At 45.1% G+C, this 14,771-nt stretch overlaps 1 protein-coding gene across 35 annotated transcripts in view; it reads left to right on the forward strand.

Moving 5' to 3' along the window:
* The window catches only part of CLASP1 (cytoplasmic linker associated protein 1), a 275,809-nt gene that overhangs the window by 164,618 nt on the left and 96,420 nt on the right, over window positions 1-14,771 (forward strand). For 14 of the 35 annotated variants that reach the window (XM_086718350.1, XM_086718353.1, XM_086718377.1 and 11 more), the window contains 6 exons: window positions 3,934-4,011; window positions 5,938-6,105; window positions 6,706-6,755; window positions 7,496-7,666; window positions 9,443-9,490; window positions 9,974-9,997. In XM_086718350.1, the coding sequence (XP_086574476.1) occupies window positions 3,934-4,011; window positions 5,938-6,105; window positions 6,706-6,755; window positions 7,496-7,666; window positions 9,443-9,490; window positions 9,974-9,997 (539 nt within the window). The remainder of the gene's footprint in view (window positions 1-3,933; window positions 4,012-5,937; window positions 6,106-6,705; window positions 6,756-7,495; window positions 7,667-9,442; window positions 9,491-9,973; window positions 9,998-14,771) is intronic. The other 21 variants (XM_086718358.1, XM_086718360.1, XM_086718364.1 and 18 more) reach the window with 3 other exon arrangements.

A 14,771-nucleotide genomic window follows, 5' to 3' on the forward strand; every position in this document is an offset into this window, starting at 1 on the left:
GTTAGTCCATTTGCATTCAAAGTAATTATTGATAGGTATGTATGTATTGCCATTTTGTTACTTATTTTAGTGTTGTTTATGTACTGATTCTCTGTTCCTTTTTTTTGTTGCTCTCTTCTCACAGTTTGCTGCTTTTCTTTAGTAATACACTTGGCTTCCTTTATCTTTATTGTTTGTGTATGTATTACTAGTTTTTGATTTGTGGTTACCATTAGGTTTGTAGATAACATTTTATGCATATAGCAGTCTAGAGTTGCTGATTGCTTAAGTTTTTAAGTCTCTACTCCTCTCTCTCCACGCTTTAGGTATGTGGTGTTATACGTTATATCCTTTAATTTTGTGAATCGTTTGATGGATTTTTATAGATGCAATTAATTTTACTGCTTTTGTGCTTCCTACTTTTCTTGCTCCTGCTTATGGTCTTTCCATTCAAAGAGTTCACTGGTTTAGGGGTTATGCATTTCTTTAACTTTTGTTTGTCTGGGAAACTCTTTACGCAGCAAGGCTATCATTAAGAAGAGAAAAGAAGAGAGAGAGTATTCTTGGCCGAAGAATTTTTTCTGTCAGCACTTTGAATATATCATGCCACACCCTTTTGGCTTGCCAAGTTTCTGCTGAAAAATCAACAGATAGCCTTAAGGAGTCTCCCTTGTATGTAACTGTTTTCTTTTATCTTGCTACTTCTAAAATACACTCTTTATCACTTCTTTTTGACTTTTTAATTACTGTGTCTTGATGTGAACCCCCTTATGTTGTTTTATTGGAGGCTCTTGATATCTCCTGTATCTAGATTTCTGTTTTCTTCCCCAGATTTGGGCAATTTTCAGCTATTATTTCTTCAAATAAATTTTCTAACCCCTTTTCTCTCTTTTCTCCTCTGGGATTCCCTATAATGCAGATGTTACTATGCTTGATGGTGCCCTAAGTCTTCTCATTTTTTTTCTCTCTCCTTTTCAGCTTGATTGCTTCCCATTATTCTGTCCCCAGTTGCTGATTCATTCTTCTGCTCCGTCTATTCTACTATTTATTCCCTGTGGTGTATTTTTTAATTCAGTTTTTTGAGCTCTTCATCTCTGATGGGTTCTTTTTAATGTTTTCTCTCTCTTTGTTAACGGTCTCACTGACTTCCTCCACTCTTTTCTCAAGTCCAGTGAGTATCTTTATGACCATTACTTTAAATTCTCTATTAGGCAGATTACTTACCTCCATTGTGCTTACGTCTCTTGCTGTGATTTTGTCTTATTCTTACACTGGGGACATAGTCCTTTCTCTCCTCATTTTGTCCAACTCTGTGTCTGTTTCTTTGTGTTAGGGAAGTCAGCTGCATCTTCTGCTTTTGAAGGTAGTGGCCTTATGAGGAAGAGGTCCCGTAGTGCCCTGCAGTGCCGTGTGCCCAGTTCACCAGAACCTGGCACTTCAAGGGTGTCTCCATGTGTGTTGTGTGTGCCCTGCTCTTGGGGCTGAGCCGCTTTTCCTTTCAGTCCAGTCGTCTGCATTGGCTCTCTGCCTGTTGTGGGCAGCATTTGATTGCCGTGTTGTTAATGGGCCGGTCCAGGGCCACCTGGGCTTGAGTCACGTCGGACTGGGCATTTGCCAGAGAGGTGGTGGTACCGAGCTGCCGGGCACTTTCCTTGTGTTCTCCCATGAGAAGCTTTCATTAGCGGGTTCATTAGACCAGCTGACTCCAGCCCACTGCTGGGGCCGCAGTCTGGCTGGGTGTGTGCTTATCTTCCTTCTTCCCCTCCTTCCCCAGGACAGGAGTCACGTTGCAGAGGTGCTGATCCCTGTCGGGGCTGCTTTCCTCCTGCCTGACTTATGGTACAAGTTTTGCATAGGTTTGCTGTGGAGAGAGACCTGGAACCAAAGGCTTGGCTGGACAGGGTGTGTCCACAGGAGAAGGCAGACATGCTGTGAGCAAGCTGGGTGGAACGTGTTGGCGCTGAGCTGGTTCCCCCAAGTGTTGGTGTGTCTAGGCAGGGGACCCACTAGCTCCTTTGTGCCTAAGGATTCCTGCCCCCCAGCACATGCTTAGAGATTAGTAAAGAAACGTCCCTCTTGTATACCCCAGGCATTTTTCAAAGTGTTGCTTCTGTGCTGTATCTCTGAGGGGCTGCTGTACTCTTTAAGGGTGGTGCCTCAGTGTCCTGTTTACCTCCTGCTGATGTTTAAAGTTTCAGGTGGTAAGCCCCATGATTGTAAGAACTCAAGAAATTGTGCTCCTCTGGTTTTCATGTGGGTTCTTGTGCCTGGGGTGCTTGGTGTCAGGGTTTGGTCCTCTCCCTTGCGCGTGTCTTGAGTGTCTCTCCCTTTTGGGGAAAGCCGGTGAGCTCGTTTAGCTCCTACCACATCTGTGCCCTTCCTGCCCTCTTCAGGGTGGCCTCCTCTCTACACGTAGCTGTGGAGAGTCTGTCTGCCAATCTACAGGTGGTTTTCTGGGTTATTTCCACAGATGTGGGTGTTACCTAGTTACATCTGTGGGAGGAGGTGATCTTGGGGTCCTCTACTCTGCCATCTTCCCGAGAAGTCAGCCACAATTAACTCCTTATTGGCTCTCAGCCAGCTGCCTGACATTCGTGTCAGTTCCAACCAAGTAAATGTTCCAAGCTGCTCTTTGTAGGCCAGGTGTAACTCTTAGGTCCTTAAAGGAGTTCCACTCATCTGAAGGTTTTCTTTTTGATCCCCCTGTATCAGACACTTAGCAGTTTTCTCTTTATTCAGGTTGATGTGTGGTAAGTTTCACATCATGAAGATAAAAGGTAGGATTATGGCAGAATTCTTAAGAAGCAGGTATCTTAATTTTAAGATTCATTCTTTCCCATTTTTAGTTCCTTTGAATTTCAGGTGCCTGTTACTCTTTCTGCGTTACACTTGGAGAGAATAGATGATGATGTTTTGCCACCCATGTTTTCATGTTACGTAGTTTGTCAAGAAGCTTACAGCATACTAATCATTTTACTAGTGGAATTTTAATGAAGTGAGTACTTACGGGAGCCCCATTCTGTACTGCAGGGGTCAGAGAGGAAACAAAGCCATCCCTCCCAGAGGTAAAATTTCATCTGCAAAGTTCTTGAATCTAGAGGATAGTCACACATTGTTTCAGTACTTTCTTGTTCTTAAATCTCTTGATAGGCAGTGATAGTTCTAGAATTGAGAGGTGGAAATCGGAATGAGGAATCTGATGTGAGGACCTGTGAGTAGAACAGTCACGTGTGAAGAACTCCGATCTGGCCTTGTGTATTTGTTCATTCCCCTCCTTGCTTAGTACCCACCACTTAGCAGACACTCGCCAAATACTTACTGAATGAACGAGGCATGAGGCAGATTGGTAACTACTCTTTGTTCTGGAGACTAATTCATTCCAGCCTTTTTTTCTTTTCTTAAAAAGCTGTTAGACATTCAAAGAGATACTTTACTAATTTCTTCTCTGCTAGGTCAGAATGTAACTAAAGAAAATACCTATTTATAACATTGTTGCATGATTTTATAAAATTATTTCATTTTACACAGTGGAACTTGAAGAAAACATTGTGTTTATAGAAATGTGATGTGGGTAGCCTCCTCATATTAAGGTTATTATTACCTCATGATTTCTGTAGAAACTAGTTCTGACCGTGGAAAAGTAGAGTCTTACTGGTTGGGTTCATAAAAGATGGAGCTAAATAAGTGTGGTGTGAAAAAAGTCAGCCATCGTTTAACAAACTCGCCCACAGGGTAGGTAGATAGGGGCAGCTGGTGGAGGGTGGAGGTGGGGGGACCGGGACAGAGGTAGAGGTTAGAGCTGCCGAGAAGGGAGTGCTTGGATTTTCTACTCTGCGTGATAGTTGGCTAACTGGGCACAAAGCCACGATGCCATTTTGTAATTTTCACACCTGATTTCATCTGCATAAAACCACATGTTAATGATGATCACTGCTTTCTCTCCTAAATTTCTAGACACATATCAGTATTAGCCGAAACAATAAAGAAGGGAATACATGATGCCGATTCCGAAGCAAGGATAGAAGCCAGAAAGTAAGTGTTTGTTGTATACCATTTGTTTTTAATTCACTATTTTTATGTTTCAGATGTGTTGTTTAGATTGCCTTATTTTTTAAAAAATTTTTATGTATTTTTGAGAGAGAGACAGACACAGCACAAGCTGAGGGGTGGTGTGGTGCAGAGAGAGAGGGAGACACAGAATCCGAAGCAGGCTCCAGGCTCTGAGCTGTCGGCACCGAGCCTGACGTGGGGCTCCAACCTGTGAACTTTGGGATCATGACCTGAACCAAAGTCACCCAGGAGCCCCTAGATTCCCTTGTTAAAAATTCGTTAAATGGGGCGCCTGTGTTGCTCAGTTGTTTAAGAGTCTGAATCTTAATTTTGGCTCAGGTCATAATCTCACAGTTTGTGAGATCGAGCCCCACGTCAGACTCTGCACTGACATCCCGGAGCCTACTTAGGATCCTCTTCCTTCTTCTCTCTCTGTCTCTCCTCTGCTAGTGCTCTCCCTCTCAAAATAAATAAATAAAAACTTAAAAAAACATTTGTTAAGTTACATGAATAATGTTTTGTTATTCATGACTGTTAAATATGACCCCAAAAGCCTTTTCACAATATTTCTCTATTTTTCTGCTTAGAAGGTTGCTCGGTGCCCAGACCTAAGAGACTGAGTGATATTATTTGAGTATAAACAGGACTGAAGCACACAATAAAATGTTCCTTTTTAAATTTATGAGAAATTATTACATGAATCTGCAAAGCACTTGTTTGCATGCTCAGACTTACTCATTAGGCTCTGTTAAAAGCCAGGTCATAATCCCCAGGGACCTTTTGATTTCCCTTGAAAAATTATGGGCCCTGGGACCCTTCACCTGAGAGGGCATCTTTGCAGGTGTCAGGTGGCTGCTCTGGAAGTGTGAGCGTGGTGAGGGGCAGGCGGGTGATGGGACGCAGCGGGGACGCACACTCACCATCCCACGATCGAGGCAGTTTTGCCATTAGGGCTGGTAACGCTCCCGTCCTGTGGCTGTGGCCGTGCATTCTGTGCTCCCCTGGGCAGAATCGTGTCCTTGTGACCCACGGGTCAGATGCTGAGACTTCCTCTGTCTCGGGCAGTGTGTAGGTGAGTGCTGTGAATTTTGCACCCGTGGCGTTTTCTCTGTGCCTTCACAGTGCCCGGCTCTTCTCCTTGACACAGGCAGTCTGTTATTCCTCACCTGGAACGTTACTGTTCTATTTAGCTGCACTCGTACATCCTCCTCAAGTCTGTGTTGCTCCGTGACTGCTCCCTCAGTCACATTCCATCCTCCTGGTTTCTGAGGTCTTCGGAGGACCTCCTTGAATCACTGAAGCGCTTACCATAATCTCAGCTTGGGTAGTTCTTGCCAAAATAAGGGCCCTCGTTAATAGTTGCTCACAACTATTAGGAATGGATTCGTTAGTCACCCGCTTCAGTGGCTTTTATCCTGGCATGTATATTCCCTCCCTGGTTTTTTCTGCTTCTTTAGTCACACTGCAATACAGATTTCAAGTAGCTGCGGGCATCTCTGCGCCTCTCTGTTGTACATCATCTAAGGCAACTGTAAACACCTCCAGTCGATGAGTGTCGAGCAGCGTGTGGAAAAGCTGCCACTGATGAGTGCCCTCCATGTTCTGGGTCTAGTTCTGGGTGTTTAAGCTCCATCTTCTCTAAGGTTCAGCCCTTTAGTTTGCGTTTTGTAAATGAGACTCGATTCAGAGAAGTCAGGTAACTTGTCCAGTGTCAGAAGAGCCAGTAAGTTGTGCGGGCAGGATCCATACCCGGCCCCCTTTGTTCACTCTCCCTTCCTGGTCCTGTGTCGCTCCTGGTAGCAGCGCCCCGAGGATTCTAGTCCTTGACCGCGTCACATGGTGGGCTGCAGAGCTGGGCGCAAGCCCCACGTGATCCTGACCGTGCGGCACGCTGCGTGTCTTCCCTAGGTGCTACTGGGGTTTCCACAGTCACTTCAGCAGAGAAGCAGAGCATTTGTACCACACCTTGGAGTCCTCCTACCAGAAAGCCCTGCAGTCCCACCTGAAGAACTCGGACAGCATCGTGTCTCTGCCGCAGTCCGACCGCTCGTCCTCAAGCTCTCAAGAGAGTCTAAAGTAAGCACTTCAGCCATGCTTCTCGTTAGTGTGAGCTTTTAGGTTTAAAGGTTTGCTACATGAGAACACAAATGCCAGCTGTGTTTTTACATATACATGCCTGTGCTCATCTCCCCTTACTTCAGACAGGTTCTGCTACGTAAGATACCAGGGGAATGGTAAGGAGTAGGGCGCCTCGGTCTCTGCCATAGCCGTGTTTAGTGAAATTTATATGGCAGTCCCAGAATACGGTTTTGGAGTCGAATAAGTGAATTCTTGAAAGGGTCTTCTAAGAGAATGTGAATGTTAACTTGGAGACAAGTCTGGAAAGGGAGGGCGTTCGGCACCTGGGAGTGAATGTATTACCATCCTCGCGCTGTGTTTCTAACTTCTGTCTCTAGCCACGACTTCTCTCTGTATGTCTGGAAGATAGTCTAGTCTATAATGCTAAAGCTTTGTTCAAAATTGAGGATTGATAAGATTGTGGTCCCAGTTACCTGAGAAATCCTGAAAAGTCTACAATGATTCCTTCATCCTCCTAGTCTCCTGTTGTAGACTGTACTTGTGTGAACACAGATGGAGTGCTCATTGGATAATAATAAATGCGTGTATACTTTTCAGTCGGCCACTCTCTGCCAAAAGAAGTCCTACCGGGAGCACCACCTCTAGAGGTAAGACTGACGGCCGCGGAGAAGGTGGTCTTGGGGAGGCCTGTTTCTGTGCGGCTCCCAGAGGCTGCTTGGTTGCTGGAAGCCGGTGACCTGCTTGCAGGTGCCCCTCAGGTTTGCAGAGGGCACTCTCGCAGCGCTCCTGCTGGACTGAGTAGAGCCCCGCTGTCCCAGGGGCTGAGGGCTGTGAGGAACCCACGCTGAGGATGCCTTGGGCAGGTGGAAGTGGAGCCCTGTGACCTTTCCTCTCCCACCTCCCTCCAGCATGTGGATCCCTCCCCAAATAGTGCTGCTGCTTTGCTCTGGTCACTTGACAGGAGACTAGGGACAGTGTGTGAAGCTTTGAGCAACAGCAGCGGGATAGCGGCTGTTCGAGGTGGGAGAGTGGAATGTTCCCCGGGAGCGGGAGGGTGTCTGAGAGTGCACGCCTAGGCCACAGCGTGCAGGAACTGTCCACGTGTGGGCGCTTCTTCATGGTCTCACTTCTCACATTACCCAGAGATAGGGTCCATTTCTTTGGGGTTTATAGTCGATCACAAGAAAATAAGTGTAATGGGTGTGTGTGCTTGTGGTTCTTCAGCGGTGGCTGAATTCTGTCTTCGGTGACCAGGAGAAACTGTGGTCAGTGTGCACGCACTCCAGCCTTCCTTAAAATTTGATAGGAAAAGCCAAACAAGTTGTGACGATGTATGTTTACGGTTCTCGTGTGGTCCTTACTGATGTTTCCTCCTTCCCCACTCAAGCTTCTACGGTCAGCACCAAATCCGTGTCAACGACCGGGTCCCTCCAGCGGTCTCGAAGCGATATTGACGTGAACGCAGCAGCCAGTGCCAAGTCCAAGGTCTCATCGGCCTCGGGTGCTACGCCTTTCAGCTCTGCAGCGGCCTTGCCTCCGGGGTCCTACGCATCCTTAGGTAACCAGACCCCCACCACCTTTCCCCCGGTTTTGCTGTTTGAGATGACATTTAGCCCTGCTCAGATTTGCTTAGCAAATTACAAAACACCGTCATTGAGGAAATTCTCACTGTTGCAGGCCTGATTTTTAAGTATAAGTAGCTCTGTGCATTTCCTGCTGGTTACCAGCCACCCTTTGTTGAGTGTTCCCTTTCTCTGGACGAGTAAGTAGCTAGGTGCTCACGTGGTGCGTCACGCAGAGCCACCCCTCAGCTTCACTTTCCCCTTCGTGGCAGCCCAGCCAGCGCCTTGTCACCTCCCACATTGCCTCATGACGTGGGTGGGGCAGAGCCAGAACGGTTTCCTGAGGGATTCGCTGAAGACAGTCACTGTGATTCGGTATTTCCCAGTTCGGGAATCTGACCGGAGTGGCCGAGGTGCAGGATTGGGGGGCGAGAGCGAGGGGCATCTCTAGAGAAATGTGGTGGATTTACTGGCCAGCATAACCATATTCCTCAGAAGAGTGCCAGGAGGAGACTGTACCTACTCTTAACAATAGCCCAAAGGACTTTTTGAAACATTATTAAATTTATATCTGGCAGAATGGTAGGTCAGTTTCTCAGTTTTTTCAGCAAATGAACACCTGTGTGTAGGGCTGATAGTTGACTTCATCTTATTTTTGTTAGAGCAAAGTCATTCAAGCCAGAACCTGGGGACTCTGGTGGAGACTGAACACGTACAATTAAAATTTCATGAAACATTGAGACTGAATTGGTTCACAAACCGATTCCAAAGTCTGTTCCAAAACTGACGTTCTCAAGGTGTTCCGAGCACGGAGTCACAGGCTAGAGCGCCAAGGGGAGATTACTGGGCTGCCGTTTATTAGCTTGCTAACCTTGAACAGGCCATGCAGTCTCTGCATCTGGTTTCTCTACCTAATTAGTTGTGGAGATCGTCACCCAGCTCAGACACACGAGAGGGATAAATTAAATAATTTAATAAAAGTCCTTTGTAAGCGATTACCCCGTAAGGTGAAAAAAACGGATTGTGCTAAGTAAGCACGTGAGAACGTGAAAGGAGTGTGTTCTGGAATGTTTGTTAAGTCGGTCTTGTTTTCTCTCGGCAAACCCCTCAAACACGGGTACTTTTGATTGGAAAGAAGCCCAGTAAGTGCTCTCCCTTCCCATCCCTTCACTACTGTAACATTACATTGGAGTGTTTATGACATTAGGTTGGTACGTAGTCATCCAGTAAGGGGGACGTCAGAACAGCTCTCTCCCAGGGTGGGGTAGCTCTGTTCATTTGAGTTCCGTTTTTAAATATGTACCCGTGTTTCAATACATTTGATCCACCTTGAGTATCTGTAGTTACAATTTGTTTCGCTGCTTGAGAACTTGAGTAAAAACTGTCTTTTAGAGGACTCTGTAGTCTTTGTTTTTTCTGTGCATACCTTGGGTATTTTAATATGGACCATGTAGACTTCCCTCAGTGCTAGCAAAAGCACCCAGGTCTTTTGGTCTGACGATACAAATGGACCTTTTACAAGCAACTGAGGATACATTTTCAGCCTAGCATTAGCTCTTCAGGTAACAGGACTGGAATGTTCCCACTCTCTCAGCATTTCCGAGAACCCTGCCTCCACTTGTTTCGTGTCCAAAACCACAACACGACAAAAAACCTGGGAAGTTGAGCATAATCCTACTGAGAAATTGTTAATGATGACTACTTAGGTCGGCACATTATATCCGTGCCGGAAGTGTAGCATTAAAGCTGACGATCCTTTTCCGAACTTCTAGAGTCCAGACACATGAGGGAAGATATGGAGTCCGTAGGCCATGACTCAGGTACCCTGCTGTACAGCTTCTGCCGCTCACCGTGTAGTTGGGTAGGCGTCATTGCTAGAGCTAGCTTCTCTCAGCTTCCTCTCTGCCTCTGTTCTTTGGGGGACTCTTCAGTACTTTAGCTTTTGGTTTCCCCCCCTTATTCTGCTGGTACTTGGTTCTAAGAAAAAGAAACTCTGAGAGGATGAGGGTTGGCTAAAACAAAAGCCCAACAGTGTATCAACTGAGGCGCTACCCTGGGTTGACATTTTTTAGCTTGTTTTCCAAAAGCAAAAGCAACATTCTACTCAGCCGATTTTAATCGGAGGCACACGTACTTGCTTCAGAATCTGCTTTGCTGTTGAACTTGTTTCTTTTTTGATTTTATTTTAAATTGTACTTCTGCTTTTTTAGTAGCTAATAACATTCTGCTTTTTAATTTTTTTTTTTTTAATGTTACTAACTGTTCCCTGTTATCCCCTCCCTTGTTTTTTAATTTGCTTAAAGACGGTACTTCCACTAAAGCGGAGGGTAAGCGGTTTGTTTCTGTGACTGGGGTGTGTCTCGCCTTCACCCGTCCTATGTGCTCACTGAGTGTTGCCTGGTGCCCACTCGCCCCCACCGAGGTCCCTGCATGACGCATTGCACGCTCCCTCCACTCTTCTTCATTCTGTCTCCCTGCCTCTCTGCCTCCCCCCTACCTGAGTTCTCCTCGCCCTCCTTGTCCTGTCGTGGTTCTGGTGAATCTGTCACTCGTGTGCTGTCCGTGGTTTCCGGCGCCCGGCCTGCCCCAGGGAGGAGCCTTGTCCGGGTGCTGGGTGCTGCCGTGCCCAGGGGCTACTGCTTTCAGATCTTGGTATTCCCGAAGCAACCCCTTCGCAGCTTTCGTTCCCTTCTCTTTCTTCCTCTCTTTACCTTTGTGCTTCTGTGGGCCTCTCCTGTTTTGAAAATAAATTCAGTGTCATTTACTTAGGTCAAAAGGCCGGTAAAGGTTTTCTACCAGGTAATTGATCGAAATTTTTAAAAAATAACTTTTCTCTTTCCTATAGATGCTACTGAGTCATGTGATGTCATTTTTATTTGTATCACTGACACATACCCGTTCATTCGTTGACCCTCAGTCTTCCCCTCATCAACCGTGTATTAAATGCCTTCCATGTATTAAATGTGTCACGTTCTGCGCTCCACACGGGCTCTGGCATGGTGAACGAAACACACACATCCAGATCCCCTTTGGTTTCTTTTTATGCCATTCTCTGGAAGTTTTCTCCTGATTTTGCATTGTCTTTTGACTTTAAGACATAACCATTTTGGCCTGTCTAGCTCTTGGATTAGCACATGCTAGGCTACACCGTCCCTTTGTGCAGCCTCTACCCGGAGACCAGGATAATGCCTCAAATCATTGAAATTTAGAGGAACCTCACATGCTTAAGATAGTGGCTTAGACCCACCAACCCTCAGCCTGAGATTTAACACTTAGCAGTTGCTAGTTTACTGTCATACCTTATTTAGCAGCTCCAAAAGGCTAGCCTGCAGTGGGCTGGCTTTTATCCTTATGTGTGCGGCTCAGAGCACTTTTAATCAATACGCTACTTCTTTAGGGACTCATAAAGGAAAAACTCGGAATGGAATTTTTTTAAAGATGGGCATAGTCCCAAGGTCAGTGTTCTTCAAACTTACCTCATAAAAATTACCTGCAACGTACTAAAGAAACAGAGTCCTGGGTCCTTCCTCCTGAAAATTTGGATCAAGTTTGGAAGGGGCAACAGAATCTGAATTTTCAGTAAGCCCCAGTCAGTGGTGGTTCTTTGGGTTGGACAAGTGTGTGAGGTGAAAAGTTTCCCAGGTGAAAGTGGACAAGAAGCCTATGTCACAGTGAGGACCTCCTTTGTGAGAGCAGACGACAGAGGGCTGGCGGTGACTGCATTTTTTAGCCTGTAACGAGTGATCTTACATTTCTCCTTCCCAGCAACATGATCGTACGTATTTCCTCGGTGTAGGTGGAGGAGAGGCGGAGAGTGGAATTCTGTAATGTAGATGAAGTGGAAAGTGAAGATGTTCCAAGGGGGTTGTATTTTTTTTCCAGATGCTCTAATTTTATATGCCTGTGTGATAAGACTTGAAATCAGCCTGCTGTTCTCCCCAGCGCTAGGAATTTTTCACTTTTATTTCTTTTTATCAGTTTTCTTTTTACCAGTGCAGAGCAAGGTCAGAAGATTACCTACTCCGTTATTGTGCAGGAGACCAAGAACGAGGAGTCTCCTTCTGGTTCCCCTTCCAGTAGAAGTGGGAGAATGAGATGGGGGCCTTCGTCGTAGACGGTTCAGAATCTGACAGAAGACAAGCTTAGTGAGGGTAGCCGGTGAGCCTTTTTCTCTGTGTCCCAGGGCTGTGCAGGCTGTTGAGAGCCGGACATCAGTGCCTCGGGCTTGGAGTGCCCGTGAGACAGAAAGGACACAGTGCTGGTGGGCCGCAGACTCCAGCGCTACAGACGCCCTGGCTGTTTGAGCAGTGAGGCCTAGTGGTGGTTCTCAAAAGAGCTGCACACAGATATTAGAAAAAGGCAGCAGTAAATATCACGCTGGGCCTGAGTTTTCTATCTGAATTTTTGGAATCATTGCGGTCCTTTTTAAAATTTGTCAATAAGCCTATGAAATTATTTTCCTGTCTAGCTCCCAGAGCAAGAAGGGACAAGTGCTTTCATCATTAGGAGACAAAGCTATGACTTGGAATCAATAGTTGGATGCTCTAAATTCGAAATTCAGATAATGCATTTGAATTCCAGCAACTTTGTTAGTGTGGGAATGGAGAAAAATACATCTACCTGGGAGTTTTTTTTTTTAATCATACACATCAAGTAGCCTTTCTCACGTTTATAACTAGTCAGAAAACATTTTTGGGGAAGAGCCCACAGAACCTCATCTTCTGGACAAAAGTTTATTTCCCCGTCACGTTTGAATAATCTGGGGGATTTTAGAAAGAAGCATTCATGTCATTGGTTTTGGCACTCGTGGGATGAGTCTGTGATGAGATGCTACGCTTGTGGTAAATGAGTACATTCCCATCTACTACTGTTTTTTGTGGTTTGTTTTTGGGTTTTGGGGGGCCTTTTTGTTTTAGCTATTGTACTTAGGAAATGCCTTGTTCATATTTTTTTTTCCCAGAACACATACCTTTAAATGAAAAGTTACCAGGCTCCAATGGCTCCAATGAGTGGGAGCTGATGACTTCTTGATCGTTTCAGAGGATAGATGATCCTATGTTAAGTCCAAGGCCGTGCTTAACTACCAGTGATTTTAAGATTATGGAATAAAAGCGATGTAGCCTTGTTTGCTCTTTAGGAAAGGGAATTTAAATTTTAGTTCAGTTTCATTGGGAAATCAAACATTTGGTATCACTTATATATTTATTCCAAGAACTCTGACTTCCAAGTGATTGGCTTTTTTACACAATGAAAAAAATATGTGTTTGTCTATTGGAGTAAAAGAGTGCTAAGATTCTTTTAGTTTTTTTTTTTTTAATTTTTTTTTCAACGTTTATTTATTTATTTTGGGACAGAGAGAGACAGAGCATGAACGGGGGAGGGGCAGAGAGAGAGGGAGACACAGAATCGGAAACAGGCTCCAGGCTCTGAGCCATCAGCCCAGAGCCTGACGCGGGGCTCGAACTCACGGACCGCGAGATCGTGACCTGGCTGAAGTCGGACGCTTAACCGACTGCGCCACCCAGGCGCCCCAGATTCTTTTAGTTTTATTGGTAAAAAATATGAGGAGAGTTGTTCCTTTGGGAGAAGTGCTTGTAGGTAAGAGAATTTATAAGTGGTCAACTTCCCAAATTTTGATTTCATCAAAAATACCACTTATGAATAAGTTGAGGTCGGTTTAATTATGCCTGGAGGCTGTGAGTTGTAAAATGGACACATATGCCAGAATGCCCCTGTGTGATGATGGAGATTTACCTAGAAGACCTTTTAATCTGGATAACCTCTAAATTGAGAATTGCCTGAAATTTTGCAACTATCATAAGGGGGACAGAAACCCTAGTGACTTGAGACTATCTGATAGGTGATTTTTTTTTAAATGTTTGTTTATTTTGAGGAAGAGCGTGTGTGAAGTGCACACATGCAAGCAGGGTGAGACAGAGAGGGAGAGAGAGAGAATCCCAAGCAGGCTCTGTGCTCAGAGTGCACATGGACACGGGGCTCCATCTCACAATCTGTGAAATCACGACTTGAGCCGAAATCAGGAGTTGGGAGTCCCAACCGACTAAGCCACACAGCCCCCCCGATCATGATTGTTTAATTGCCTTGGACTAAATGTAGGAAAACCATGCCTGCAAGTTAAACCAGGTGCACAGGTTTTGTTTCCCATTTTGAGGGCTCTTCTGCAAGAATGGAAGTGTGATGGAAAGAAATTCTCCAGCAGCTTTATTAAAAAGCCACTCGGTATGGCTGTTCTGTTTCACATATTCCATGAAAGTCAAAGGCTGTCCTCCTCCAATTCTTTGTTTTCTTCTAGGTCTGCTTTTCTTGGGGTGGGTGAGTTTGTTTGTTGTCCAGCTCCAGAACTTTTTTTTCTGTTGGACAGTTCTCTATTAAACTCTTCTTTTTCATTTTATTTTAAAATTATTATTCTTATAATTTTATTTTAGAGAGAGTGTAGGAGGGGGAGAGGGGCAGACACACACACACACACACACACACACACACACACAGAGGAGAGAGAGAGAAGGAATCTCAACCAGGCTTCATGCTCAGCACAGAGACCAACACGGGGCTTGATCCCACAACCCTGGGTTCATGACCTGAGCTGAAATCAAGAGCTGGATGATGGACTGACTGAGGCACCTGGGTGCCTCTATCTCTGATTTCTGTTTATCTTACATTATTTTTCTTCCATGTCTATTCACTCTCTGTCTCTGTCATAACACAGTATGAATGAACATGAATGTCAATAACAGGTCATAATGTAGAAGTGAAGTATAGTTTTACTCTTCGTTGCATTTATTGAATAGACTTTGTTTTTCTTAAAGACCAAAGGGTATTTTGTATCATCTCTTTATAATATCATCAATTAATACAGTGAACCAAACGAACCAACAGCCTTCTCTTTACAAAAGAAATCTGTATCTGAATACAACACAAAAAAGGCCCTTTTAATTCCCTGAAATTGATTTTAAGGGTGCCCTGAGGTCTTAGTGACTCATGTGAGTCCCTGGGCAGATGGAATCAAGCCACTGTGTTCCCCCAGGTGACAGGTAAGGTTGGTGTCGAGGCAGCATTGTCAAGGTGCTATAAATCCGTGAC

Source organism: Puma concolor, chromosome C1 (assembly GCF_028749965.1).
Source record: "Puma concolor isolate L17-30 chromosome C1, mPumCon1.1.hap2, whole genome shotgun sequence".
NCBI lineage: Eukaryota > Metazoa > Chordata > Mammalia > Carnivora > Felidae > Puma > Puma concolor.